The 27,283-nt window shown below is 41.6% G+C and overlaps 2 protein-coding genes across 2 annotated transcripts in view; one reads left to right on the forward strand and one right to left on the reverse strand.

The window, feature by feature from the left end:
* Positions 1-695: 695 nt before the first annotated feature.
* Positions 696-5,289, reverse strand: LOC117411796 (homeobox expressed in ES cells 1). The gene is made up of 4 exons (XM_034019565.3): positions 4,881-5,289; positions 3,918-4,102; positions 2,890-2,991; positions 696-1,515 (listed from the first exon to the last, which is right to left on the reverse strand). The coding sequence occupies exons 1-4, from the start codon at positions 5,008-5,010 to the stop codon at positions 1,408-1,410; spliced, it is 525 nt and encodes a 174-aa protein (XP_033875456.1). The 5' UTR covers positions 5,011-5,289; the 3' UTR covers positions 696-1,407.
* An 11,729-nt stretch (positions 5,290-17,018) lies between these two features.
* LOC117412282 (DCC-interacting protein 13-alpha) overlaps positions 17,019-27,283 on the forward strand; it is a 35,335-nt gene continuing 25,070 nt past the window's right edge. Inside the window, exons 1-3 of the mRNA XM_058988915.1 lie at positions 17,019-17,252; positions 21,958-22,056; positions 23,500-23,559. Of these exons, the coding sequence (XP_058844898.1) occupies positions 17,199-17,252; positions 21,958-22,056; positions 23,500-23,559 (213 nt within the window). The 5' untranslated portion in view covers positions 17,019-17,198. The remainder of the gene's footprint in view (positions 17,253-21,957; positions 22,057-23,499; positions 23,560-27,283) is intronic.

Genomic DNA, 27,283 nt, shown 5'->3' on the forward strand with positions numbered 1-27,283 from the left:
GTTTTTAAAACGTGTTTGCAGTAGTCTTGCCAGCCATGGACTACCTTCTAAGAAACTGATTCATCAGGATTTTCACACCAAATTGCAAATAACTCAATGTAATATAACAAGTAAAAAAAAAAACAAACAAAAAAAAAAAAAACCTAGAAGACACACTGCCAAGTCCTTCCAGAGGAACACCGGGATGCACTGCTGGTTTCAAAAGAAAAACACACACAAGTCATTTCTAAACTGTAAATAATGAATAGAAATAGTGCAAGGGAAATTGAAAAAGCTCTGCCCCAAAAAACCTTATTTACAAACGTACACTTTGCTTTTAAACAGAAGCCCTGAAAACTACTTGGAAAGTCATCTTTAAATGTAATTGAGTTTGTCTGTTTACCACATTATTAGAAGAAGAAGAAAGCATGCTGACAAACCAGTTGCAAAACATTTTAGACACAACTACCTTCCTCACTTTAACCTTACTTGCCACTGCATCGTTCTGCAAGGCAGATGGGAATGCTCCTGCTTGTCACAGTAGGGGGTTATAAACATAGTGCTCAAGATCTTTAGACCAGGAAGCAAAACAGAAATTTGAAGGGGCCAGAGAACATTTCAACAGTAATACATCTGATATTTTCAAGCTCATCTTAGAAACCTTCTTGAATGTGAAAAAACATTTTAGAACAGTATGAAACACTACTCCTTTAACACACAGTAAAAAAAATATTTATTAAAACAATAACATCAACATTTTATGAACAACCAAAATATACAGAATGTATTTTACATAATAAATTACAACATTTACATAATATAATATCTTAAAAACAAGACTCTGTACAAACCCAGTGGAATGCAGAGGAAAGACCCATGTTTCCAGCTGTGACAGGAGGGTCTCAGATTACAGAGATGCATGTCAGGAGGGTCTCAGATTACAGAGACACACGTCAGATTAGAGATGCACGTCAGAAGGGTCTCAGATTACAGAGACGCACGTCAGATTACAGAGATACACGTCAGGAGGGTCTCAGATTACAGAGACACACGTCAGATTAGAGATGCACGTCAGAAGGGTCTCAGATTACAGAGACGCACGTCAGATTACAGAGATACACGTCAGGAGGGTCTCAGATTACAGAGACGCACGTCAGATTACAGAGACGCATGTCAGGAGGGTCTCAGATTACAGAGGCACACGTCAGGAGGGTCTCAGATTACAGAGACGCACGTCAGGAGGGTCTCAGAATCCAGAGACGCACGTCAGGAGGGTCTCAGAATCCAGAGATGCATGTCAGGAGGGTCTCAGATTACAGAGACACACGTCAGATTAGAGATGCACATCAGAAGGGTGTCAGATTACAGCGACGCATGTCAGATTACAGAGACGCACGTCAGGAGGGTCTCAGATTACAGAGATGCACGTCAAGGCTCTGCCGGGTCCTGCAGAGCTGTGAAGACCTTCTTCACCAGGAGGAACTGAGACTCTCTGTGAGACCGTTTCATTTTAGCACGCCGATTCTGGAACCAGATCTGGGAAGGAATGACATCAAAAAATGATTAATCTTGAAAAAGCACCCATCAACTCCGACAGACTTTCACTTTTAATATCACAAACATGCCAATTAAATATTTTGGAAGAGAAACTTAATACAAATCAAAATATATTTAGATATTGTTTTGAACATTGCAATATATATTTTGAAATATTGCAAATATTCTGGGAAATAAATATTTAAGAATACAAATAAAATATATTCTGTAAAAAATACATTAATATAAACCAGAATACAATAGATTTTGAAAGAATCTAAATATATAAAAATTAGGGCTTCCGATTTTGTGTTTTCCGCGGACTTTCTACTCTCCCTTAAAAATTCAATTGATCCCTGTTAAGCCTTTCGTGTATCTCTATCACAACCGAGAAACGTGTTGATAGCAGCATGGATTTAAATTTACAGGGGTTTTCTATAAAACAACTAAACTGGCTTTTAAATTGTAAGTCTTACTTTTTCATTTCAAAGCAGAAGTGACTTCTCGAATGTAAATACAGTAATTGTAATTGTGTCCAGCATAAAATTCTTTATTTTGCATTATAGCGTTAAAAGATTAGTCACCTAAAATTTTGCGATCTCATTTGTACGTTCTGCTTGTTAATCAAAACTTAAGGCTTGCCCAATTTAAAAGCCAATTTTAGTTGTTTTCAGAAAAAAAAAAAAAAAAACAACATTAAGTCAATTTTACTATTAGCATGTTTCTCAGTTGTGATAGAAATTGAATTCTTAAATGGAGAGTAGAAAAGTCGCAGTAAAGCACTGAAAATCAGAAGCCCTATGTATTGACTGATCTTCTCTTTGCACTCAAATGCGATTTCCTCTCTTACAATTTAATCATCTTACAAACTCATAAACAAACAACTCATAGCTTTAATAAAGTCAAGGGTGTGCAGATTAGTTTAGAACATTGCCAGCTTTATTCTTCTCTGTTTTTAATTAATCTTAGCCTAAATAAGCACATTGAAATATTGAAAGATATTGAAATACATTTTTAAATATATTCTGGAAGAGAAATGTATTTAAATATAAATGACAAAACCTTTCCTGAATGAATGCATCAGTCCTGAGTATTGCAATGCATTTTAAAATCCGTTCTGGAAGAGAGGTGAAGTGTAATTTAAATGAGAAGCCCTCTCCTGCATGAACGGTCAGTCCTGAGTATTGCAATGCATTTTAAAATCCGTTCTGGAAGAGAGGTGTAGTGCAATCTAAATGAGAAGCTCTCTCCTGCATGAACAGTCAGTCCTGAGTATTGCAATGCATTTTAAAATCCGTTCTGGAAGAGAGGTGAAGTGCAATCTAAATGAGAAGCCCTCTCCTGCATGAACGGTCAGTCCTGTACTGCACACACCTGGATCCGGTCCTCATCCAGCTCCAGTTTGCACGCCAGCTCCTCCCTCACATCGATCCCAGGGTAGGGGTTCACTCTGAACACACTCTCCAGAACCTCGATCTGTGAGCAGGCAGGGTGACAATGAGGCTCACACTTCAAAAGGAGTCTGAAATTAATTCTTCTCACAGGGTTTCAGACCGGTTTGGCGACAGGCAATGCGATACCTCTCTTGGCGGTAACTATAGAAACCCATTGTTCAAATTAAGAGCAAACATCCCACCAAGTTTTTCTGCATTGGAAGGGAATGAATAACATTTGGGCTACCCATGTACCTCGCTACTATAGCCCTGGAGCCCCGGATCTGCACCCCACACAGGGGAATTAATAACTCATTCACAGCAATAAACACAGTAGTCTCTGTGTATAAGAACACTTCGCCTTAGAGAACACCCTTGTGTTGAAATGGATGTTTGAGCTCTTGGAGGAGGGGGGGTTTGGGGAGGGGGGGAACCTGAATGTTGCTGTTGTACAGGCACAGTGCTCCCCCTTTATAAGGCAGCCTGTTAGACTGCTGAACAGGTCAGAAGATGGTACGGTCATGGCTCCCATGTGCCCCATAATGCCATTACACTAACACTAGCATGCTTGTTATAAGGAGGAACACAACGCTCTCTTAACTATGGCTCCTGACTATAGCATAATAAACGGGAGCACTGTATTCACAAGCTGCTGCTGCATTTAATGTGTGTAGGGGTGCTGTATTAATTTAGTTTGACAGTTTATTAACATTAGTTTGTCTGTTACTTTAGTTTATTAACCCTATATACACTTGCCTGTTGCTTTTCATTTCATATGTTGATGCACGTGCGTCATGACAAGTAATATACATGTATTTATTGGTTCATATTGTGTCTGTGGTCAACTCCGTCTTAAAGAACATTTTGGCTAAGAGAACACTTTGCTTGTAACACAAAAACATGCCCCTGTATCTATCCTGGAAACATGTAAATAAACACAATGCACGTGTGAATGTACGTTGTGGTTACCTGGGCTCCACTGAAAGCCGTCCTGGGCCTCCTGCCTATGTACCAGTTCAAAGCTCGTTTGTAGGACTCTGAGCACTGCCGCTTATTGTAGACAATGTTCTTGTCCTCTTGAACTTTCATCTGCGGCAACAGCACGAGCTCAGGCGCTACAGGAGGCGAGTCTTGTTGGCGGCTGACGTCTGGACCTAAAAATAAGTCAAAGATTGTGATTAATAAAGTGTCCTACAAAATCATACATAAATGCTATACTGTCAAACACAATTTAAGAATACTAAAAATGTGACATTAAAACTAACTGTTCATTATGTATTGATTATACTGAAACAGTTTCTCATCTATTTAGGAATTGTATACTACATAATATTGTGGAAAGTCAGTTTCCTTTACAGCTGATAACATTATTAAAAACTTTAAATTATAAATTGGTCATGTACTGTCCGGTTTCATAAAATATACATTAGTATCATCAAAATGGCTAATAAAAAAAAAAAATCTGTAAAAACGTTCCATCTTTGTAATTTATTGAACACTTTTATTGAAGTTAGATCCAGCCCAACCCCTGGCTCTTCATAGACGAGTACCCGCAATACTTTGCATACTTTTTGTACTATGTATTACTGAAATGTATATGCATTTTTATTCTGTTTATAATATATATATATATATATATATATATATATATATATATAATTAGAAACGACAGATACAATAAACCACGTTTAACTTTACTGCGCTATCCTGCTGGAAGGGTATTTTCCATAGAATGTAGAAGTTAGACTACCTGCTTCCGTAAGGGAAGAATATATATATATATATATATATATATATATATATATATATATATAATAGCCTGGTAGTGATGTCTATATATCCACAATATAATCACAAACTCGAATAACAAATGTAACGTTTTTTTTTAATTTTTAAATTAAAGAAAAATATGTATGTATGTATTTGACGTACCAGTCCACGGCCTGTGTGGCTTCGCTGAGGGAGCACATTCCTTCGTCCTGTCGAGTCCCAGTATACTCTCAATAGTAAACGTAGTCTTCCTGTCACTCAACACTTTGTGAAATTGCGCAGAAGAGGCCATGCTGGCACCGTCGCTACCAGCACGATGAAATCTACCTGCTGTACCGTACTGGAAATACCTGCTGTACTGTAGAACTGCACGAGGTCTTCTGCGAGCCTGGCATTTAAAGGAACGCGCTGGATTTTCTGCGTCATTAATTACAATCTTGTATTTGGAGAGCTTAGCATCTCAATGCCGTGCCCCCCACCACGGGATGTGCCTAGTAATTGTTTGTTTGCAGGTAATTTATGTGGCGACACGGGGGCCATCAGGGGCACAAAGCGTGTTATCGCCTCAACCCAGATAACCTTCTCAGGGGCTATTAAATCATTACAAACCGTGAGCACTCCATTATTGGAAACCATTAAGGGAGAAAATGACCCCCTCCTTTCAAATTAAGGACATAATGGGAGTCGTTTTGAATGGGAGGCAGGAGCTGCATTCGGAAACCGGTCCACTAAATAATAAGTGTATAATCTTATTTAGGTGAATTTGTCTTCCATGGAAATTATACATTTTGTAATCTCTTAATGCTATTATGGTAATCCTGATGAGTTTTCTCCCGTTTTCCCCTCACATGCATATTTAACGGTGAATGTGAACAATTGAAGACAATGGTTTTGGCAGAAGGCAAGCTACGGTGGGTTGGCTTGTTGTTTTACTCCACTTATTGCGCCCGTCTGTCCGGATTAATACGGCGTTGCCATTCAGAGCGGTTTTTAAATAAGTGTAGCTATTTATTTAGCGATTTTAGTACTCGGAAAACGAGCCAGGCACACACTAGCTGGGTGTCTCAAGTGTACGCTGTGAACGGCATTGTTTCCCGTGTGTGTCTGTGTTGTTGTGGTTCGGTAATGAAATCAGCAGTGACAATAGGGTTTATAAACTTTCTACTTTAATAACACCCTGCTCTTGCTTTTCCTGGTTTGGGAAACGAGAGCGAGGACTTAGCTGCTATAGAAATGCAAATGTCTAAAATTGTTTGATATAATTTATAGTCATTGATTCCAAATAAGCTTAATTTACCACAATGGACTTTAAATATTAATTATGAGGGCATCAGTGTGTGGCACTATTATTTGTGCTGAATGTTCCTTACAAAAGGGACAGTAACGCCTGATTGGACGCATCCTCTGTAAAAGGCCACTTTACAATGAAGGCCTTTTTTCCCAGAATGTAATGTCAGTCTGTATACAGTGTGCAGGACACCATCAGCAGTCCCAAGCCTATCAAACCCCTGTGTTCCCCTGCCTCTCTAATAAGACCACCATTCTGTACTATACCAACTGTTTTGAAAACTTGGATGCAACATCATGTAACATTGTGTAGGATTTAAATATATGTATAATAGAAACATTTAGAACCGTTTGCATAAAGAAACATAAAAGTAGAAAGGTCTGGGAAACAGTTAAACTGTTGAATAAAGTGTGAACCAGTTAAATGAACTGGCGAAGCAAAGAGCTTTTTAAACAATGGTATTCTGTTCATTCCGTGTCCCTTGAAGGAAGCCACCCCCCTTTTAAGGGCACTATTTCTTGGTCCCTTGCCTGGCCTCAATAGCAGGGCTGTACAGATTGATGTGAGGTACTAATATGTACAGCACAGTATATACAATGCAGATATGTTGATAGACTGTTACACATGTTGAGGTGGCTTTACATACAGACAGAGAGAAAGATGTTGATAGACAGATAGAAAGATGTTCAGATAGAAAGATGTTGATAGAGTGATAGACAGACAGATAGAAACATGTTCAGATATAAAGATGTTGATAGAGTGATAGACAGACAGATAGAAAGATGTTCAGATAGAAAGATGTTGATAGACTGATAGACAGACAGATAGAAACATGTTCAGATATAAAGATGTTGATATCCTGATAGACAGACAGATAGAAACATGTTCAGATATAAAGATGTTGATAGAGTGATAGACAGACAGATAGAAACATGTTCAGATAGAAAGATGTTGATAGACTGATAGACAGACAGATAGAAACATGTTCAGATAGAAAGATGTTGATAGAGTGATAGACAGACAGATAGAAAGATGTTCAGATATAAAGATGTTGATAGACTGATAGACAGACAGATAGAAACATGTTCAGATAGAAAGATGTTGATAGACTGATAGACAGACAGATAGAAACATGTTCAGATAGAAAGATGTTGATAGAGTGATAGACAGACAGATAGAAACATGTTCAGATAGAAAGATGTTGATATCCTGATAGACAGACAGATAGAAACATGTTCAGATAGAAAGATGTTGATAGAGTGATAGACAGACAGATAGAAACATGTTCAGATAGAAAGATGTTGATATCCTGATAGACAGACAGATAGAAACATGTTCAGATAGAAAGATGTTGATAGAGTGATAGACAGACAGATAGAAACATGTTCAGATATAAAGATGTTGATATCCTGATAGACAGACAGATAGAAACATGTTCAGATAGAAAGATGTTGATATCCTGATAGACAGACAGATAGAAACATGTTCAGATAGAAAGATGTTGATAGAGTGATAGACAGACAGATAGAAAGATGTTCAGATATAAAGATGTTGATAGACTGATAGACAGACAGATAGAAACATGTTCAGATAGAAAGATGTTGATAGACTGATAGACAGACAGATAGAAACATGTTCAGATAGAAAGATGTTGATAGAGTGATAGACAGACAGATAGAAACATGTTCAGATAGAAAGATGTTGATATCCTGATAGACAGACAGATAGAAACATGTTCAGATAGAAAGATGTTGATAGAGTGATAGACAGACAGATAGAAACATGTTCAGATAGAAAGATGTTGATATCCTGATAGACAGACAGATAGAAACATGTTCAGATAGAAAGATGTTGATAGAGTGATAGACAGACAGATAGAAACATGTTCAGATATAAAGATGTTGATATCCTGATAGACAGACAGATAGAAACATGTTCAGATAGAAAGATGTTGATATCCTGATAGACAGACAGATAGAAACATGTTCAGATAGAAAGATGTTGATATCCTGATAGACAGACAGATAGAAAGTGCGACGAAACAAGATCCAGGAAATCTGGGCCATTCCGAATCCCCAAATGGTGTTTCTCCCAATCCAGCATCACCTGATCTTCACATTCCTCCTGGTCTGATATCAGGGGTGACTGTCTCTAAGCTAGGCAGAAGCAAGCTGCAAAAGTTACTTCTCCTCCTGAAAGGATTGATTGATATAGAATATAGTGGATACTGAACAGCCTTTAGTTTATCATTTGATTTGTAACAAATAGATATTGATAGACAGACAGACAGCCTGCTATCTTGACTTACAGACACATATATACAAACAGTATACTGATAGATAGATAAACAGATACTGTAGATAGACGGACAGACAGATAAATAGATTGCTCAATAGATAGGTAGCTAGATACTGTAGATTGATCAATAGATATATAGATAGATACTGTATATTGTTCAATAGATAGGTAGAAGGATTTATGGATATATACAGACGTGCTCAAATTTGTTGGTACCCCTCCACAAAAAACGAAGAATGCACAATTTTCTCTGAAATAACTTGAAACTGACAAAAGTAATTGGCATCCACCATTATTTATTCCATATTTAATAGAAATCAGACTTTGCTTTTTATTTTTTATTCAACATAATATTGTAAATAATAAAACAAATGAAAATGGCATGGACAAAAATGATGGGCCCGCTAACCTAATATTTTGTTGCACAACCTTTAGAGGCAATCGCTGCAATCAAACATTTTCTGTAGCTCTCAATGAGACTTCTGCACCTGTTAACAGGTAGTTTGGCCCACTCTTCCTGAGCAAACTGCTCCAGCTGTCTCAGGTTTGATGGGTGCCTTCTCCAGACTGCAAGTTTCAGCTCTTTCCATAGATGTTCGATAGGATTCAGATCAGGAATCATAGAAGGCCACTTCAGAATAGTCCAATGTTTTGTTCTTATCCATTCTTGGGTGCTTTTAGCTGTGTGTTTTGGGTTATTATCCTGTTGGAGGACCCATGACCTGCGACTGAGACAGAGCTTTCTGACACTGGGCAGTACGTTTCGCTCCAGAATGCCTTGATAGCATTGCAAAGATTCAAGGCACCCTGTGCCAGGCGCAGCAAAGCAGCCCCAAAACATAACCAAGCCTTCTCCATGTCTCACTGTAGGTATGGTGTTCTTTTCTTTGTGAACATAGAGCTGATGTGACTTGCCAAAAAGCTCCAGTTTTGACTCATCTGTCCAAAGGACATTCTCCCAGAAGGATTGTGGCTTGTCAATATGCATTTTAGCAAATTCCATTCTGGCTTTTGTATGTTTTTCTTTCAAAAGTGGAGTCCTCCTGGGTCTTCTTCCATGGAGCCCACTTTCGCTCAAAAAGCGGCGGATGGTGCGATCAGAAACTGATGTACCTTCACCTTGGAGTTCAGCTTGTATCTCTTTGGCAGTTATCCTGGTTCTTTTTCTACCATTTGCACTATCCTTCTGTTCAATCTGGGGTCGATTTTCCTCTTGCGGTCGCGCCCAGGGAGGTTGGCTACAGTTCCATGGACCTTAAACTTCTTAATAATATTTGCAACTGTTGTCACAGGAACATCAAGCTGCTTGGAGATGGTCTTGTAGCCTTTACCTTTACCATGCTTGTCTATTATTTTCTTTCTGATCTCCTCAGACAACTCTCTCCTTTGCTTCCTCTGGTCCATGTTCAGTGTGGTGCACACAATGATACCAAACAGCACAGTGACTACTTTTCTCCATTTAAATAGGCTGAATGACTGATTACAAGATTGGAGACATGTGTGATACTAATTAAAGAAACTAATTAGTTTGAAATATCACTATAATCCAATTATTTATTATCATTTCTAAGGGGTACCAACAAATGTGTCCAGGCCATTTTAGAATATCTTTGTAGAATAAGCAATAATTCATCTCTTTTCACAGCTTCTTTGCTTTATTCTATGACATACCAAAGGCATGCAAGTATACATGATAAAATAGCTTTTAATTTCATCACTTTTCAGGAGGAATGAAGCATTATTTCAACGAGCTGTAAGGGTACCAACAAACTTGTCTGTACAGTATATATATATATATATATATATATATATATATATATATATATATATATATATATATATATATATAGACAGAGAGAGAGAGAGAGATTGCAGATAGAAAGGTAGATAAATAGATTGCTCAATAGCTAGCTAGGTAGATAGATAGATGGAGAAAAGGATAACAACACCTGCCATAACACTGTTAACTGGGTCACCAGGCAGCAGGACAGCTCTGATTGGATTCCAGAGCAGTCCTCAAGGATTAGCAGGAATTCCTTTAGGGATGTTGTACCAGGGGAGTTCATCCGCAGTGACGTCTCAAGAGGGGTGTAGCACTTGAGAGGCTGTTAATTGGGAAGCAGCAGGAATTTGATCCGGCTTGAATTCAGAAGCACCTGCCAACTGAGCTCCCTCTGTCAAGGTCTGTCAGGTGTGTTGTCCTATCCATCATGACTCAGACAGACTCGGAACAGAGAGCTGCAATGTTGACATATTCCAGAACAGGGACTTTATCTGTATAACGTGCGATACAGCAAAGCCATCAGTACCTCACAGCCAGTCACATTGCTGAAAGAAAAAGAAGAGACTCAACCCCATTTGAAACAGAGCAACACCCTTCGTATGTCCAGAGGTGCAACCCAATTGAAAGACTGAGCCACCTACTGCTGAAAGCAGAAGCAAGTCTAATCACATCCCAGATTTACAGAGATCCCTCAGCTGAGACACACACGTACACAGATACAGCAGTACTGTACATGGATATAGATACTTAAGCATGACACTCCCTTAGATAAGTTGGTATGATCATTTTTCAGTATTCCCATGGTTATACTATGCATTTACCATGTTTTTAATATGCTTTACCATACCCCTCTGGTCTTTTACAATGCTTACCTATACTTTACCATGCTTTTACTCGGCTTAAACACTTTGCTTTCACTATGGTAAGCTTCTGTAAGGAATGACACTCTATTTTCAAAGCATTTAGTCCCGTTTAAATCACTCCTTTTATAAAACATCATAAAATGGAAAAACAAACAACATGACATCATTATTTCAGTAATTATTTGGTCCTATTTTTTTTCTTCTTTCAAAATGAGTTGTTAATTAAAGATGCCCCCCCCCCCCATCTCCGTTGCAGATACCATTGACAGGAGGCTTGCTCAATAGACTTGTATGCTTGTAGTGTAAGAGGAGACAGTATCTATTCAGGAATACCAAGATATTTAGTAAGTTTAGTATTAAACTGGGCTATAGATGCCCCAACCCCAGTCATTCTTTATTCCTAGAAAACAGATACATTACAATTGTTGTTTGGATGTGTACACTCTTGTATGGCTCACATGTTCTCTACAGGCCTTTTCTTGTTAGAGAAAGAAGTATAAAATTCACGCAGAAAACTCTGTTTAATATTACCCTGCACTGGTTTGATAATCTAGGGCTTCTGCAGGGCACTTCATAAAACACGTTGTGACCATTTGCTGTTTTTCAGGACAAGTCTGCGAGTGATCTGTGTAATGTCCTAGATTAGAAACCCCTTGTTCCATGTTTATTATGTCCAACAGGCCCTTCAAACCCAAGAAGATCTGTGTGATCCACACCTACACTGAGGACAACAACACAGTGATCCACACCTACACTGAGAACAACAACACAGTGATCCACACCTACACTGAGAACAACAACACAGTGATCCACACCTACACTGAGAACAACAACACAGTGATCTACACCTACACTGAGATCAACAACACAGTGATCCACACCTACACTGAGAACAACAACACAGTGATCCACACTCACACTGAGAACAACAACACAGTGATCCACACCTACACTGAGAACAACAACACAGTGATCCACACCCACACTGAGAACAACAACACAGTGATCCACACCTACACTGAGAACAACAACACAGTGATCCACACCTACACTGAGAACAACAACACAGTGATCCACTACACTTTGATGCGCGCCTTGGAACCTCTGAACCTCTGTTCATTTAGCCGTAGGGTCGACTCATTGTGTGTGCCTGCTGAGTTGCTGCTGAGTTTTATGGTTTAAGTTTTAGGATTGATTATGTGTTTGTTTTATTCCTTATTTCTTGTGTGCTGTGTGGTTTGCTGTGGTGGTGTGAGCCTCTTGCCAGGTCGCCAGTGTAAATGAGGATGTGTTCTCAATTGACTCATCTGGATATTGTATTGATTGATTGATTGATTGATTGATTGATACCTCATTGCTTACAGTTGTAGGTGGTTGTGAACCCCACTCCTTGTGGTTTCACTTTGTAAGTCCTTTCCAGTTACATGCAGTTAAGGCTGCTGCCCACCAGGTGTGGAACTGTGCAGCGATGCATCACAATAAATAGAACCAATACTTTTGATAAGTACCTTTCACACCAGAGGCAACGCGACAGGCAACGCAGGAGCAGCACCGGAGCGACGCAAAATAAATAGGATTGAATCCGATTTTTTCCAATTTGACGAGTGTCACTTAGGGCATTGAGCAATCAGAGAACAGCTTCAATGCACGTGATCCAGCAGGGTGAAGTAGTATCCAAAATGATGGAGGAAACAATAATACCTGCCCTGGAAAAATACCCAGAGCTTTATGACCAAGGGCATCACAATTATAAAAGATACAGATTTGAAAGACAATATATGGGTGTACATTTCGAAGGAACTGGATAAGCCTGGTGTGTATGATTTGTTTCTATATGTTTTGAAATACAGTCAGAGAAGACACTCATAATTACTGCATCATGCTGACAGTATGTGTTAGTCTTGATCATAGGTTAGCAATTTTTCACAGTTGTATAGATCTGGCAATTTTCAAACCCGTCGCATCGCCTCTGTGTTGCTTCTGGTGTGTATGGTCATGACGCTGTGAAAGAATCTCATCGCCAATTAAAACATCTCATTGCGTCTGGTGTGTGGAGACCTTTACTCTCCTGGCGGAAGGAGATGACAGAGACATTAGCACGTACTGGGATTTATCAACAGGTGTTCCTGGCTTCAGATATATGAATGAGTGAGAGGCAGCTGGGTTGTAAAGGGAATGGCATGGATATCATCCCCAGGGTGGCTTGGTGTAAGTCCTGCCAGAACCTGTCAACTTTAGCACACTGCCAGAGGCAGAGCATGTGAATAAAGGGCCAGGCCCCTGCTGTACAACTTCCTGTTTATCTTCCGTGTCACGCAGTGGAAGCTGGTCTCTACTCCACCACACTACCAACCCACGACCCAGGAAATGTGGTATTCAGCTGAGCCGAAAACAACTAAAACAAAAAGGTGAACAGCACCAATGAGAGAGAATGATATGGTGCTGATTAGAGGGAAGAAGATTGACCACCGGAGGGAGCCCCTCTCATCTCCATCTCTTGTGGCTCTTGGTCGCCCCTTGGTGGTTGATTTAACTCTGTCAGAGTAACACAATTCAATCTATCAAAACAAACTGCTTTCAGTGTTATGGTAAAAGTCTGAATATTGGCAGATCTCAAAATTTACTGATAATTGTTGACATAAACATGATAACATTTACTTCAGACATTTGGTACCTTTGGCTAATAACCCAATTGCTGTGGCTGATAACCAAGTGTCTTTCTAATCGCCTTCATATAGTTGTGTCTTTCTAATCGCCTTCATTATTATGTATTTCTTAGCAGACGCCCTTATCCAGGGCAACTTACAATTGTTACAAGATATCACATTATTTTTACATACAATTACATTATTTTACACATTATTTTTAACATACAATAACCCATTCATACAGTTGGGTTTTTACTGGAGCAATCTAGGTAAAGTACCTTGCTTAAGGGTACAGCAGCACTGTCCCCTACCTGGGATGGAACCCACAACCCTCTGGTCAAGAGTCCAGAGCCCTAACCACTACTCCACACTGCCGCCTCTTGTGTTTATATAGTTGTGTCTTTCTAATCGCCTTCATGCATTTATATAGTAGTGTGTGTAATCGCCTTCATGCATTTATGTAGTTGCCAGCATGGCTGCCCCTAAATAATTGAATTTGCATTTAACCAGGAGTTAAATTGGCGCATAACGGACCAGAACGGCGTTCCGCCTCTACAGGATTCCGTTCCTGCTCTTCTGATAGAAAGATAAAAACTACCAATCATACAGTTACAGTAACTGTTTGATGCCACGCACAGAATATATAGTAAAACGACGTGCCAAAGTTTATTCAGTTAGAATTGTGATGGTTATAGGTGCGTATGGCCTCTGTGGTACTACGCTGCTACTCCAGCCCAGAACACAAGAAGACCAAATGAGAACACGCATGAATTAATTCACTAGCACCAGTGGCGGAGCAAATAGCAGGTGCAGCAGGTGCAACGGCACACGGGCCCACACACTCAGAGGGCCCCGGAGGGGTATAGAACAATGATACTATCCTTTGCGTTTATATTTGCAGATGTTACACATTTGTATCACTGTAGCTGCCGTGCCAGTAATTCAGTACCTCATTTCAACAGGTATCGCTATTGTCTTAATTATCCTAACTTTTTTCCCCCAGACGTGAAGGACGTCTTCATGGAGGGTTTTGGGGTACTATTGAGCACAGACATCTGCAGTAATATTCTGTGTGCACGATTCATCCTGTAGTTTAGACGGAAGCTGATCAACAGGCCTGCATTTCTGATTTAAAAATAAAAACAATAAACCGCTTTCCTATGTGAGACCATTTCTGCACATTTCTGTTTTCTTTTTCTTCTAAGACTGGCTGAACTTGTGCTCACATTGAATTGTTTTTCCTTTGATGGTAGTTTTTACACTCAAGTAAGGGGTGTTAGCATGGGAACTAAAATGGGACCATCATATGCTTGCCTTTCTGTGGGATCGGTTGAACACAATTTTTTACAGCAATACAATGGAAACACACCTAAACTATATCTTAGGTAGATTGACGACATCTTTGGGATTTCCACCAACTCCAGTGAGGATTTAAAACAGTTCATTCAGTCAGGAACACATTCCCACCCAGCCCTGGATTTCACATGGAACACATCAGAAACTGGCAACAGTATATCTGTCTTAGACATTTCCATCACTGTTTCCAATTCCACCATTAACACCACTGTGTACTACAAACCAGCTGATTCTCCTTCATATCTGCAGTATGACTCCTCACACCCTAAGGCATGCCGTGACTCCATTCCCTATTCACAACTGGTAAGACATATCTGCAGATCAAGATTTCTTCACCAAATGCGAGGAAATGTGTGTGTTTTTGGAAATTGTGGCTTTCTAGACAAGATCATCACTAAAGCTAAATCCCGCATTTCAAATATAAATAGAAAAATGCTTTATATAATAACAATCTACAACACAGATGATATAATCCCTCTGGTCCTCACTTACCACCCGACCAACAGAAAGATACAGACGATTGTGCAAAGAAACTTTAACATTTTACAACAAGACCCATCTAATGTACCTATTTTGAAGACACTCCCCTTGATGTCATATAGAAGAGACAAGAATATAAGAGAATATGTGATACACAGTAATATTCGTCCTTCTGGGGAACCTTTGAAAGGTACATATCCATGTAATAGACCATGATGTAATACCTATAAATACATTCATTCTGAAACAGATTAGAGGCATTCAATCTTCATTCAACATTCATAAACATTTTACATGTGCCTCTAAAGGAATAGTCTACTGCATTATCTGCAAGAAATGCAACAAACTGTATATTGGGGAAACTAAAAGGCGTTTAGCAGAGCGGTTTGTAGAACACTTAAGAAGCATTCACATTAACACCACCTGATTTCCAGTAGCCCGTCACTTCAACAGTGACGATCACACTGCTGAAGACATCACAGTCTGTGTGATCAATCAGTGCTATGGAACAAATGTTGCTCGGAAACAAAAGGCATAAGTGATAATAAGTGTCTGCGTGTATCAGCAGTGTTGCCAACTCCACACAGCAGGAAGTCGCTGGAGAAACCACACAAAGTCGCTAGATGTCGCTATTTAGACATTCTAAAGTCGTCAGAAACGTCGCTATACAATTTACCACTCCTCTTGGAATCGCTTAACCAGAGTAAACACCAATATAAACTATATTAAATGTTTTAATGATGGTTGATCATTTTAAACATCCTATTTATATTTGTATGGAGTATCTACCTATACAGAGTTAGTCTGATGTCATTCATTTTATTGTAACATTATACATCACTTATCACTGATTTAGTACAGTATGTTTGTTTAAATAACTGATGTCGCTCGCGTCCGCTAACAAGCGGGCAGCAGTTGTAGTAGTTATTTGCATTACGATTAGCAGGTCACTCGTGATCTCTTTGGTACACAGTCGCAACCAGCTCCGCAGCGGCTTTTCAAAGCTGCGCTGCGCTGTGCAGGATCTGCAGATTTCTGCGGGTGGAGTTCAGTGACGTCACGCAGCAGCCCTCGGAGAACGCGCATCTCTGCGATTCTGTGCAGATCTGAGGGAATCTGCACCACGTGAAGAACGCCAGCACTGTAAAATTCATTACTTCAGGACGAGAGAAGCGTGCTTTATTGAGCTGCGGGTGACTTATGTTGTGATGATACAATTTGGCGACTTCTTTCTCTGACAATCCCTGTTGTCGGTAGTGAAAGTCGCTAGATTTGTCGCTAGGGAAACCCAAAAGTCGCTGGATCTAGCGACAAATCGCTAAGTTGTCAACACTGTGTATCAGTGTGTTTTTATGCAGATGACCCTCCCCCTCCCCCTCCCTTTCAGAAAGCCCCACTGGAGAGGCTATGAAACTGTACTCCAGTCTCCGCCATTACGGCTCCTATCCTCCATTAGCTCACTAACGCGAAGTTCTCTGTTAGAGGCACAATGGCACCCGTTTCAAACCATTCCTTTGCTCAAAACCAGGGAACGTTGGCGACTGGCGCTAGATAGATCCAATCAAGGATATAGAATATGACATCAACATTTAGTTTCTTCCAATTAGCAGGCGAAGGCGGTATTTCCGGGGCTGGGTGAGCTGGGGTAGGGTGTTTTGGATGCTGTATGGATTTGTGGCACTCGGACGGAGCTAAGGAAAACTGGTGTTATTGTTATTATCGGTATATTCATATATTCATTTTGCTAAATAGCACAAATTTGCCATGCCCGGGATTGATAAACTACCCCTCGAAGATGCCCTCGAGGACAGTCCACAGGTAATGCGTATTTTGTTTTGTTTTGCACACTGTGTTGAAGGGAGCGGGCCAGCACATTCCGGTATATAAACGACGCTGCTCAATAAAGAACTCCCCGCGCCGATATCCTTCTCTACATTTCATAAACACTACCGGTCATCGGTGAGTGTTTGCGATGTAGCGTGCACTGCAGCTGCCCAGCACGCTGTATACCGAGACGTGTCAACTGCATGCATCGCAGCACAGCGCTCTGCTCTCTGGCGAGCAGACTGGACAGAGGCATGGAAAGACCTGCGCTATGCAGCACACACTTGTGCAAACGCGATGTTGCTCGTATCTCAATTGTATTCAGTTATGATTATTTACTGTTTTTATTTGTAATGTAATAATGTATTTGGTCCATTGAGATCTAACACCTCCTTTACAGTGATGGAAGTTATCACTGGGATGGGAATAAGACTCCTATTGCACAGCAGTTTCACGCATTCCAGATTTTAATATGAGCTTGATTAGCCACAGTGTATTTGTAACAAGCTCAGGTGTGTCAAATTAAACTCACAGTAAAACCTGGAATGGATCACACTGCTATGCAATGGGAGTCTTATTTCCATTCCTAGATTAGGCAATACAGCAGAGCTGAGAGACAGCATGTGATTGGTTGGCAGGTGCTTCCATATACAAAAACACACTGATTACTGTTGCTTCGGTGACACTGAAGTTTAGTATCTATGTAATTAAACTCACTCACTACTGCAGCAAGATACTCCCAACCAGTTTACAATTCAGGAAATAACTGATTTACCCTTTGACACGCTGCGCACTGTGCAGAACACACTGGTGTCACTGCTGCTAGCTTGTGTAACTTCATGGAGTTGTAAGCCCCCTTGCTATAATGCCATCTTCACTGGAATGCTGTTTTGGCTCGTGTCCTGTAAGAAGGAAGGATAGGAATAGCAAAGTGCACTGCAGAATCACTGGGGGAGTGAGGCTGACCTACAGCTCAGGAAGTGAAGCGGTGGTTGAAACTCAATATAAAGAAACCAAGGTGATTAATAACAAGATGAGCAGCACTCCTCTTCACAATGATTGCAGCTAACGCAAGGCATCCATGAATCAGCCATCGAGCACTTCCATTAGCTCCATGCATCTCAGATGTGGAGTTTCAAAAGAAACACATGGATTAAAAGATATGTGCTGCTACTGTAGGATGAAGGAAACTCTCTGTTTCTAACCCGTATTCTTGTACTGTACTGCCTGGGTCATTTCACCGCAGCAGTGGCTTCTGGTTAAAAGCATCTTGCTGGCTGAAAGTTACATGTCAGTCAATAGGGGAAGCAGTGATTGGTTATTGACAGAAAAGAAGCCGGTGAAATGACCCTGGAAGTACAAGCCAGTATAAAAGTCTGGCTTACAAACAGAGTTTTCTTGAATCTAGTCTAGTTTCAGCTGTCCTGTTTGATAATGAAAGCTGCACACTGAGATCGAGGTTTTGCACTCAGTTCAGAATTTGAGAACTTCCCATTGATGCGAGTATAATAGGTGCCAGAAATTCTTTCAATCCAAACTCCTCCCCCAAGTGAAGGAAACACCTCCCACCTGAGGAAGATTCATTACTCCAGCAATGGTTGTGCTGCCCAGTACAAAACCCGCTTCAGTTTCATTAATATCTGCCATTTTCTTTTGCAACTTCACATGGCAAAGGCCCTTGTGATGGTATTGGGGGAAGTCAAGCGAAAGACTGCAAAAACAAGCTTGCAGAGTCCCACTGATGGTCAGATTGTCACCCCTGAAGACATGGATTCATTCTGCAAGACTACCTTCGACAGCATGACCTTCATCTTTGTATCCGGTAAAGACATGGCCAATGCTGAACATAAAACATGGGTTCAAGTATGCATTAACCATAAAGGGCACTAAACGCCTGCATAGATTCATCCCCATTTCCCAGACTCGGCTTCAAGTCTCTTCCCTCTCCAGAAGTGAATCTGAAACTGTAAGCATCTCCTGGGATGGCTCTGATGAATCCAAAGCTAAGGAAGAAGATGCAGTTTTATATCAGAGAGGAAGTTTTGTTTCTGTCATCTTTGTTTATACATGTTGGATGGGTCTGATTGAAAATGTCTGTGAGGAATTTGAAGACTTTTATAACCAATGCATGCAGCCTGGTGGGACTCACAGCAGTATCGCTGGCCAGAGAAGCAGGGCACATGCTGGGTACCCCATGGCAACATTCTGTACAGTGTTATATGCTCTAGTCTCACGTCATCTTCCTCAAGAGGCTACAAGTTTCAGAATCAAATCATTCTTCATGAACTCATGTCATCTGATTCAAAGTAAATGTTTGTTACCTGAAGATTATTCAGGTTTTTTAGAAATGGGAGGGGGAAGGTTAGGTTTAGATTTTTTCAAAGCAAACCACAATTCTTACCTTCCTGGAATTTTGCACGGATGGAGCCGAGACCTTTTCTTGGTAATTGTTTGAGATTTTTATTTTTTGGGTTTCACCCCAAGGTCAAAGGTCAAAAACTTTAAGGCGTAACTTCCTTTTTGTTTTCTTTCAAATGTATTTGCTGTGCGATTTCCAATAAAATGACACCCCCCACAAGTCTGCAGCACAACCCGTTTTTGAGTAAAAGGTTGGTTAACGTTAAGGGGGGGTCCCATCAACCACATTTTGACCTCTCTATAACTTTTGACCCCTTGACCTGATCAGTCTAACAATGTAAATTTGAGCTTGTTTTCCGGAAACAACCCAAGAACCAAGAGACGGTCGGGTGTAACCTGTTGGGTGATTTGTCACAGAATGGCCCTGCAATTACTGTAAAGGGGAGCTGGGCAGTGTCAATACTGCTGGTGCTAACAAGTCAAGACAATGGATTTTCAGAACTTCTAGAACTTGACAAAACTTTGAAACCCAGTTTGTAATTTGTTTTGGTTATTTCCAAAATGTAATGAAATGCCTTTCCTCTTGAGGAACCCTTCGCTGCTCTGAGAGTGTTTAATCTCCAGTTTGTTTTCATTAGATAATGAGAATATAAAGTGTGTATGCATCAGCTTTATTAAGCTGTAACTGTGTGTGATCAGCACCTTAGTGCAAGAAGTGAAGGTGGGAGCTCTCTGGCTCTCTGGCTCACATGCATGTCTGACTTGTTAATGTCTGTTTGGAGCTCCAGTCGTACACCAGGTACTGGTGCAGAGAAGGGTGTTTTTCTAGTTTGTATTTCTGCAATTGTAACGGACAAATCATCAGACACCGAGCTGTTTAGTAAGAAAGGGTAAAAGTGGCAGTAATGTCTGAGTGGGGTAAAAAGGCAAGAGCTACCCCACCCCAGTCTTTCTGCATCCCTGCACCTGTCCCAGTGTCCACTGGTTTATAGACCTCAGTGTGGGGAGGAGGACACAGTAAAACGAGTCTCTTCTCAGCAGTAAACTGAAGCATCCCTTTACCAGAGAAAGCGATCCTCTCCTCCCCTCCTCTACAGTGCTGTGAAGAATTTGCTAGCTCTAAAGTGTTTTCTATATTTATCTCCTTGCACTCTCAGTTGAGTCTGGCAGTGAATGCTTCCACACTTTCACGTCGCTCTGCTGGTCCAGGGTATGTTTCGATGTAGGCTGTGCTGGGATAGATATAATATGGCTCTTCTCTGCCAAGTTCATCCACGTCTGCTTGCATTACAGTAAAGCTGTCCTGTCTTCCAGGGGTGGAAAGTGCAGACACCTCGATGTGTTTAGTATACAGTAGTCCGTCGTGTAACTGCCCGTCACGTATCTGCCCTAACCGTTTATCCACCATGATCAAGCTTGTCAGCAGTGTGTGTGTGTAAGAGAGAGTGAGAGAGTCAGAGAGCACCAGAACCAGGTAGATACTGAAGAGTGAGTAAGCAAGTCGAAGCTGCCGACAGCCGAGTGAGTAGCTGGAGTTTGTTTATTATTGAACAGCGAAGATTAGTTCAGAGATTGTAGATCCCACCAAAGGTTTCGTACACTATGTTGTATGTACAATTGCTGGTTGTGTCATGTGAGCGGTTCAGTGTGTTGACATGTAAATAAATCAACTTCTACCTCCGTCTCGATCTCCTGCCTCTCACTCAGCAGTGAATGCACACACCCACACGGCAGACAGAGGCCCTGTCACAAGCATTAATACCCTGTACCTTTCTAAACAAGCGATTCAGGGGAGATCCCTAATAAAAGCTGAATCTGAAAACAATAATTGTGTGAATATAGTAATTGCTACAGCTGTGTATAATGGTATTTAAAACAGGATTCATTCATCTGACTTTTGACATATCCTTGTTTTGTAAATTACTTTATTGATGAAATAAAAATCATATATTTGTATGTGTTTTGTGGCCAGCAGTATAAGGATGGCTGGACCTTGGAAATGCCATTTGTATGAGATACAGTGTACTTGAAGAATGAGTTTTGATTCACATACTTCTGTCACTGGATGCTTTGGATTCCACCCGCATTGCATGAAGTGTGACTGAGCTCTTAATATTAAGAGGAATGTGTGTGTGCTGATTATTCACATATTATACATTAATCTGGTAACTGTACATGCTGCCTGGCTGTGGCCTTGTAATCGCCCTTCACCTTTGGTTATAAAAACTACAACACATTTTGTTGTAACACAAGTGGATTGTGTTTGAAAAGCAGCTGGTGAGCTTAATGTGTTTGAAAAGCAGCTGGCAAGTTTATCTCTTGTTCCTCTGTGTCTCTCCAGACGCGGTCCTTGCTGGGGGTGTTTGAAGAGGATGCGGCTGCTATCTCTAGCTATTCCCAGCAGCTGTACCAGGCCATGCAGAGGATCTACGATGCACAGGTGAGACTCCTGCCCTGCCCTCATCCCTGGTACATATTCTCACAAAACTCCTGAACTCCCACCACCAAACAAAATATTTCTCCCCTTTTTATACCATGTGGCTGGTTCTTGATTGATGGTCAGTTATTCAATTGAGACCCAGCCACATTCCATACGAGTGTTCGGCAGGGATGGAATTCACCTCATCCCTGGCAAACAAATAAAAACACACCATGCCCTGAATTGTAATTACTGTGTCCATTCCACATCCAGTGTAAGCGAATACATTTTGTATTCAGTGCTTCACAGGCCATATACATCTTATTCACCCATACATGTTGCAGTAATAAGGTCTAATGTTTAAATGTGAGTGAGAGGGTGGTGAAATTCACTGGACACAACACAGTGGGTAAAGGTTTGAGCACCCCGCAGGGTGTACTTTATTAATTCTGCCACAAGGTGGCACTGCGCTGCTGGCTCACTCAAATACCATCAATGGTAAAAGAGGAGCAGAAAATAAAAGCACACACACACACAGGTGCATCAAAATAATAATACAAACAAAAGGTGAAAGAAAAATAAAACACAGTAACAAAACTACAAATAAAAGTTGTTGCTTTTGCAGCGTTCCCTCACGTAGGGTGATTTTTGGTGCTTATTGCAACATATTGATGTGGAGATGCAACAATGAAAATGTGGCCACTGAAATGTCAGTCACAGGATCTCTCTTTCAAGATGCTGGTAGCTCTAGTTCTGCAGGTCACAGGATCTCTCTTTCAAGATGCTGGTAGCTCTAGTTCTGCAGGTCACAGGATCTCTCTTTCAAGATGCTGGTAGCTCTAGTTCTGCAGGTCACAGGATCTCTCTTTCAAGATGCTGGTAGGTCTAGTTCTGCAGGTCACAGGATCTCTCTTTCAAGATGCTGGTAGCTCTAGTTCTGCAGGTCACAGGATCTCTCTTTCAAGATGCTGGTAGCTCTAGTTCTGCAGGTCACAGGATCTCTCTTTCAAGATGCTGGTAGGTCTAGTTCTGCAGGTCACAGGATCTCTCTTTCAAGATGCTGGTAGCTCTAGTTCTGCAGGTCACAGGATCTCTCTTTCAAGATGCTGGTAGCTCTAGTTCTGCAGGTCACAGGATCTCTCTTTCAAGATGCTGGTAGCTCTAGTTCTGCAGGTCACAGGATCTCTCTTTCAAGATGCTGGTAGGTCTAGTTCTGCAGGTCACACAATCTCTCTTTCAAGATGCTGGTAGCTCTAGTTCTGCAGGTCACAGGATCTCTTTCAAGATGCTGGTAGCTCTAGTTCTGCAGGTCACAGGATCTCTCTTTCAAGATGCTGGTAGCTCTAGTTCTGCAGGTCACAGGATCTCTCTTTCAAGATGCTGGTAGCTCTAGTGCCAGGGGTTTGAACAGCATGTGTCTGCCATGCTCCTTCCTTCAGTGCTAACACGACTTCTTTGTTGCAGAACGAGCTGAGTGCAGCCACACACCTGACCTCCAGGCTTCTGAAGGAATACGACAATCAGGTGAGTCCCTCTGTTCTTGATCTCCGCCAGACTCCTGTTTCAGCCCTACAGCACTACAGAGTTAAACAATGTGTTAACTCCTGCTTTCTCTCTAGTTAGTAGTGTTGGGTGATATACCGGTATCCACGAGATATCACTGTACCAAAGTGTTGCATTGACTGTGCCACGATAACATTGTGGAGAAGGTACTAAAACCCCACAGCTTCATTGGAAGTATAGTAGTATACATTAGAGCTCATTCAAGAACACAGTCAGTAACCCTGACTCGTACCAGAGTGTACACACACAGATTCAACAGTACATACAATGAGGACTTGAGCTCAAGCTAACCAAACTCAGCTATTGAAATACAGACGACAGCTCTCTGGAAATGAAATGACCCCTTCGGCAGTGGAAGGTGGATAGAGGTGCAAATGGAGCCCCATATATAAACCCACACATAAACCCTTACATAAACCCACACAAAACCAATACATAAACCTTTACTTAAACCCAAATATATAGCGCAGTCACAGAAGGGAAATGTATGAGCCTGAGAGTGTCTGAAGCCCTGGTCCTGTATAAAAGGTAAATGCGGTAGCAGCAGTGTGGTAGGAGCAGTGCACTGACAGTGCAGTAGCAGCAGTGTGCTGGCAGTGCGGTAGCAGCAGTGCACTGGCAGTGCGATAGGAGCAGTGCGCTGGCAGTGCTGTAGGAGCAGTGCGCTGGCAGTGCAGTAGGAGAAGTGCACTGGCAGTGCGGTAGGAGCAGTGCAGAAGGAGCAGTGCGCTGGCAGTGTGGTAGGAGCAGTGCAGAAGGAGCAGTGCGCTAGCAGTGTGGTAGGAGCAGTGCAGAAGGAGCAGTGCGCTGGCCCCCAGGTGTCATCAGTTGGCTTAATGGAGAAAGGCTGTATCAAATACAATGAGGTAATGGTATTATTGTGACTGTTGCAGATTGATGAATTGCATGCAGTTATGGAGAGTGAACTGTGTGTAAAAAGAGTCCTTTGTTCTCAAACTGGTTGGGTGTGGTAGGAGTTGGGAGAGGGGAACAATGTGGAGGAAGACAAACAGAACGAGAACAGGAGTGGTGTGTATTAATAGGAGAAATAACAACTGTGTGGTAGCATCTTACCAGCGTGTTATTAAAATCAAAATTCAGAAGCCCTAATTATAAATAAGAGCCAGATTGGACTCCTTGTAAAACACAGCACTGCTGAGCACATCTTTACTCTAAACCAGAGGTCAGCACCATATCGAGAGGTGACGGACATGCGTGTGTGTGTTCCATAATCACAGCCACGGACACTGATAACTCTCACTACGGACATGCGTGTGTGTGTTCCATAATCACAGCCACGGACACCGATAACTCTCACCACGGACATGTGACCCCTGCTCTGAACACACTGATCAACAAACACAACACCAGCAAAGCAAGATATTCACCTGCTTTACTGATTTCAAGAAAGCGTTTGATTCTCTTTGGCACCCTGGACTGTACCTCAAGCTGCTCTTGTAAAGCCAGCACGGCTTTTCTGTTTTCTGTTTCATTATTTTTATCTCCTGACTCACTTTTCTCGTTCTGTCTCTGAACACACCAACCCAACCGAGTGAGAAATTCATGCTCGTTTTAAGCAGCTGTGCCAGGACTTGATTGCTAATCATTCAGTCTGGCCCCAGCACAGTCAGCAAGTACTTGTGACATCCCCGTGCCCACATACCAATATACAGTTTAAATCAATCAAACTGTACAAAACAACCCAAATACACCCAGGGGCAGGGATGAGCCCTCACAGTTTCCCTTTCACATTTTCACAGACATCCACAGATGCTGTCTGTTTGTTGTCTTGTGCGTGAAGCATAATCGGTTCAAGGAGGGAGGGATGGGGCGTCCCTCAGTGCAAAGGGGGTGGGGCCGAGTCTCCTCTCACAGGGATGTAGTGGTGATAGTGACAAGCCAGTGCAAAGGGGGTGGGGCTCAGTCTCCTCTCATAGAGATGTAGTGGTGATAGTGACAAGCCAGTGCAAAGGGGGTGGGGCCGAGTCTCCTCTCACAGGGATGTAGTGGTGATAGTGACAAGCCAGTGCAAAGGGGGTGGGGCCGAGTCTCCTCTCACAGGGATGTAGTGGTGATAGTGACAAGCCAGTGCAAAGGGGGTGGGGCCGAGTCTCCTCTCATAGGGATGTAGTGGTGATAGTGACAAGCCAGTGCAAAGGGGGTGGGGATGAGTCTCCTCTCATAGAGATGTAGTGGTGATAGTGACAAGCCAGTGCAAAGGGGGTGGGGCTCAGTCTCCTCTCACAGGGATGTAGTGGAGGGGGCTCTGGATATGTGCAGTGCGTCAAACTGTATTTCTGCATACATAGAGAATGGCTTTGCCAGTGGGGATCGTGTGATGTCCCTTTAAACATATTTTGAGCTGATTTGCTTTCTTAATTGAGTTAACAAACAACGTGCAATGATCTCCCCTGATTCTATTTGAACCTGCATTTTAATCTGTCTCGAATCGCCGAATTCAGTTTATTCATTTCCACTGCGTTAGTTTCCAGTAGTGCGTCACTCATTTAAACAATCTGGTATTCAGTTAAGGCTTAACAACTATTAATTAAGGTTTAAAGGGAGGGAGAGAGAAGGAAAATAAAAAATGAAGCCCTAATGTAACACATTTTTTGTTCCTGGGTAGTAAGTGTTATTTCCTAATTGCTTATGCCTCAAAAGTATAGAAAATGGCTATTATTCCCCACAAACTTTGCTTTTGTGACCAGGACAGTGATATTTTGAAATTTACCTATTTCCAATGAGAAAACGGGCGAATTTGTGTCTTTTCGTTCACATAAAGTCAGAAAAAAACAACATATGAATCCAAATTAACATGTATTTATACTAAAGTAATACAGAAATGACTACAAAAGATTTAGAAGTGAGTAGTTTTTCGAGATTTACAATTATACTGTAAATCACTTTCACGAATCAGCCCCCAAATGTAGTCTCCCATCATGTTCTCGTTATACTGTCCTTGGTAGCGGCGTTCAAAGTCCAGTATATCCTGGTGGAAACACTCGCCTTGCTCCTCCGAGTATGCTCCCATGTTCTCCTTGAATTTATCAAGATGAGCATCAAGGATATGGACTTTGAGGGACATCCTACAGCCCATTGTGCCGTAGTTCTTCACCAGAGTCTCAACCAGCTCCACATAGTTTTCAGCCTTGTGATTGCCCAGGAAACCCCGAACCACTGCAACAAAGCTGTTCCAAGCCGCTTTCTCCTTACTAGTGAGCTTCTTGGGGAATTCATTGCACTCCAGGATCTTCTTTATCTGTGGTCCGACGAAGACACCGGCTTTGACCTTTGCCTCAGACAGCTTAGGGAAGAAGTCTTGAAGGTACTTGAAGACTGCCGACTCCTTATCTAGAGCTCTGACAAATTGTTTCATAAGGCCCAATTTGATGTGCAGTGGTGGCATCAGCACCTTCCGGGGGTCCACCAGTGGCTCCCACTTGACGTTGTTCCTCCCCACAGAGAACTCGGTCCGCTGTGGCCAGTCCCGCCTGTGGTAGTGCGCCTTGGTGTCCCTGCTGTCCCAAAGGCAAAGATAGCAGGGAAACTTGGTAAAACCGCCTTGGAGACCCATCAGGAATGCCACCATTTTGAAGTCTCCTATGACCTCCCAGCCGTACTCATCATACTTCAAGGTGTCCAGCAAGGTCTTGATGCTGTTGTAATCCTCTTTGAGGTGCACCGA

The sequence above is a fragment of the Acipenser ruthenus genome, chromosome 16 (genome assembly GCF_902713425.1).
Source record: "Acipenser ruthenus chromosome 16, fAciRut3.2 maternal haplotype, whole genome shotgun sequence".
NCBI lineage: Eukaryota > Metazoa > Chordata > Actinopteri > Acipenseriformes > Acipenseridae > Acipenser > Acipenser ruthenus.

Coding starts and splice junctions, on each gene's coding strand:
- LOC117411796 (XM_034019565.3), bottom strand. CDS start 5,010: ATGGCCTCTTCTGCGCAATTTCACAAAGTGTTGAGTGACAGGAAGACT. Junction 4,103..4,880: donor GCCACACAGGCCGTGGACTG/GTACGTCAAATA, acceptor ACTTATTTTTAG/GTCCAGACGTCAGCCGCCAA. Junction 1,516..2,889: donor TGGATGAGGACCGGATCCAG/GTGTGTGCAGTA, acceptor ATTCCTTCCCAG/ATCTGGTTCCAGAATCGGCG.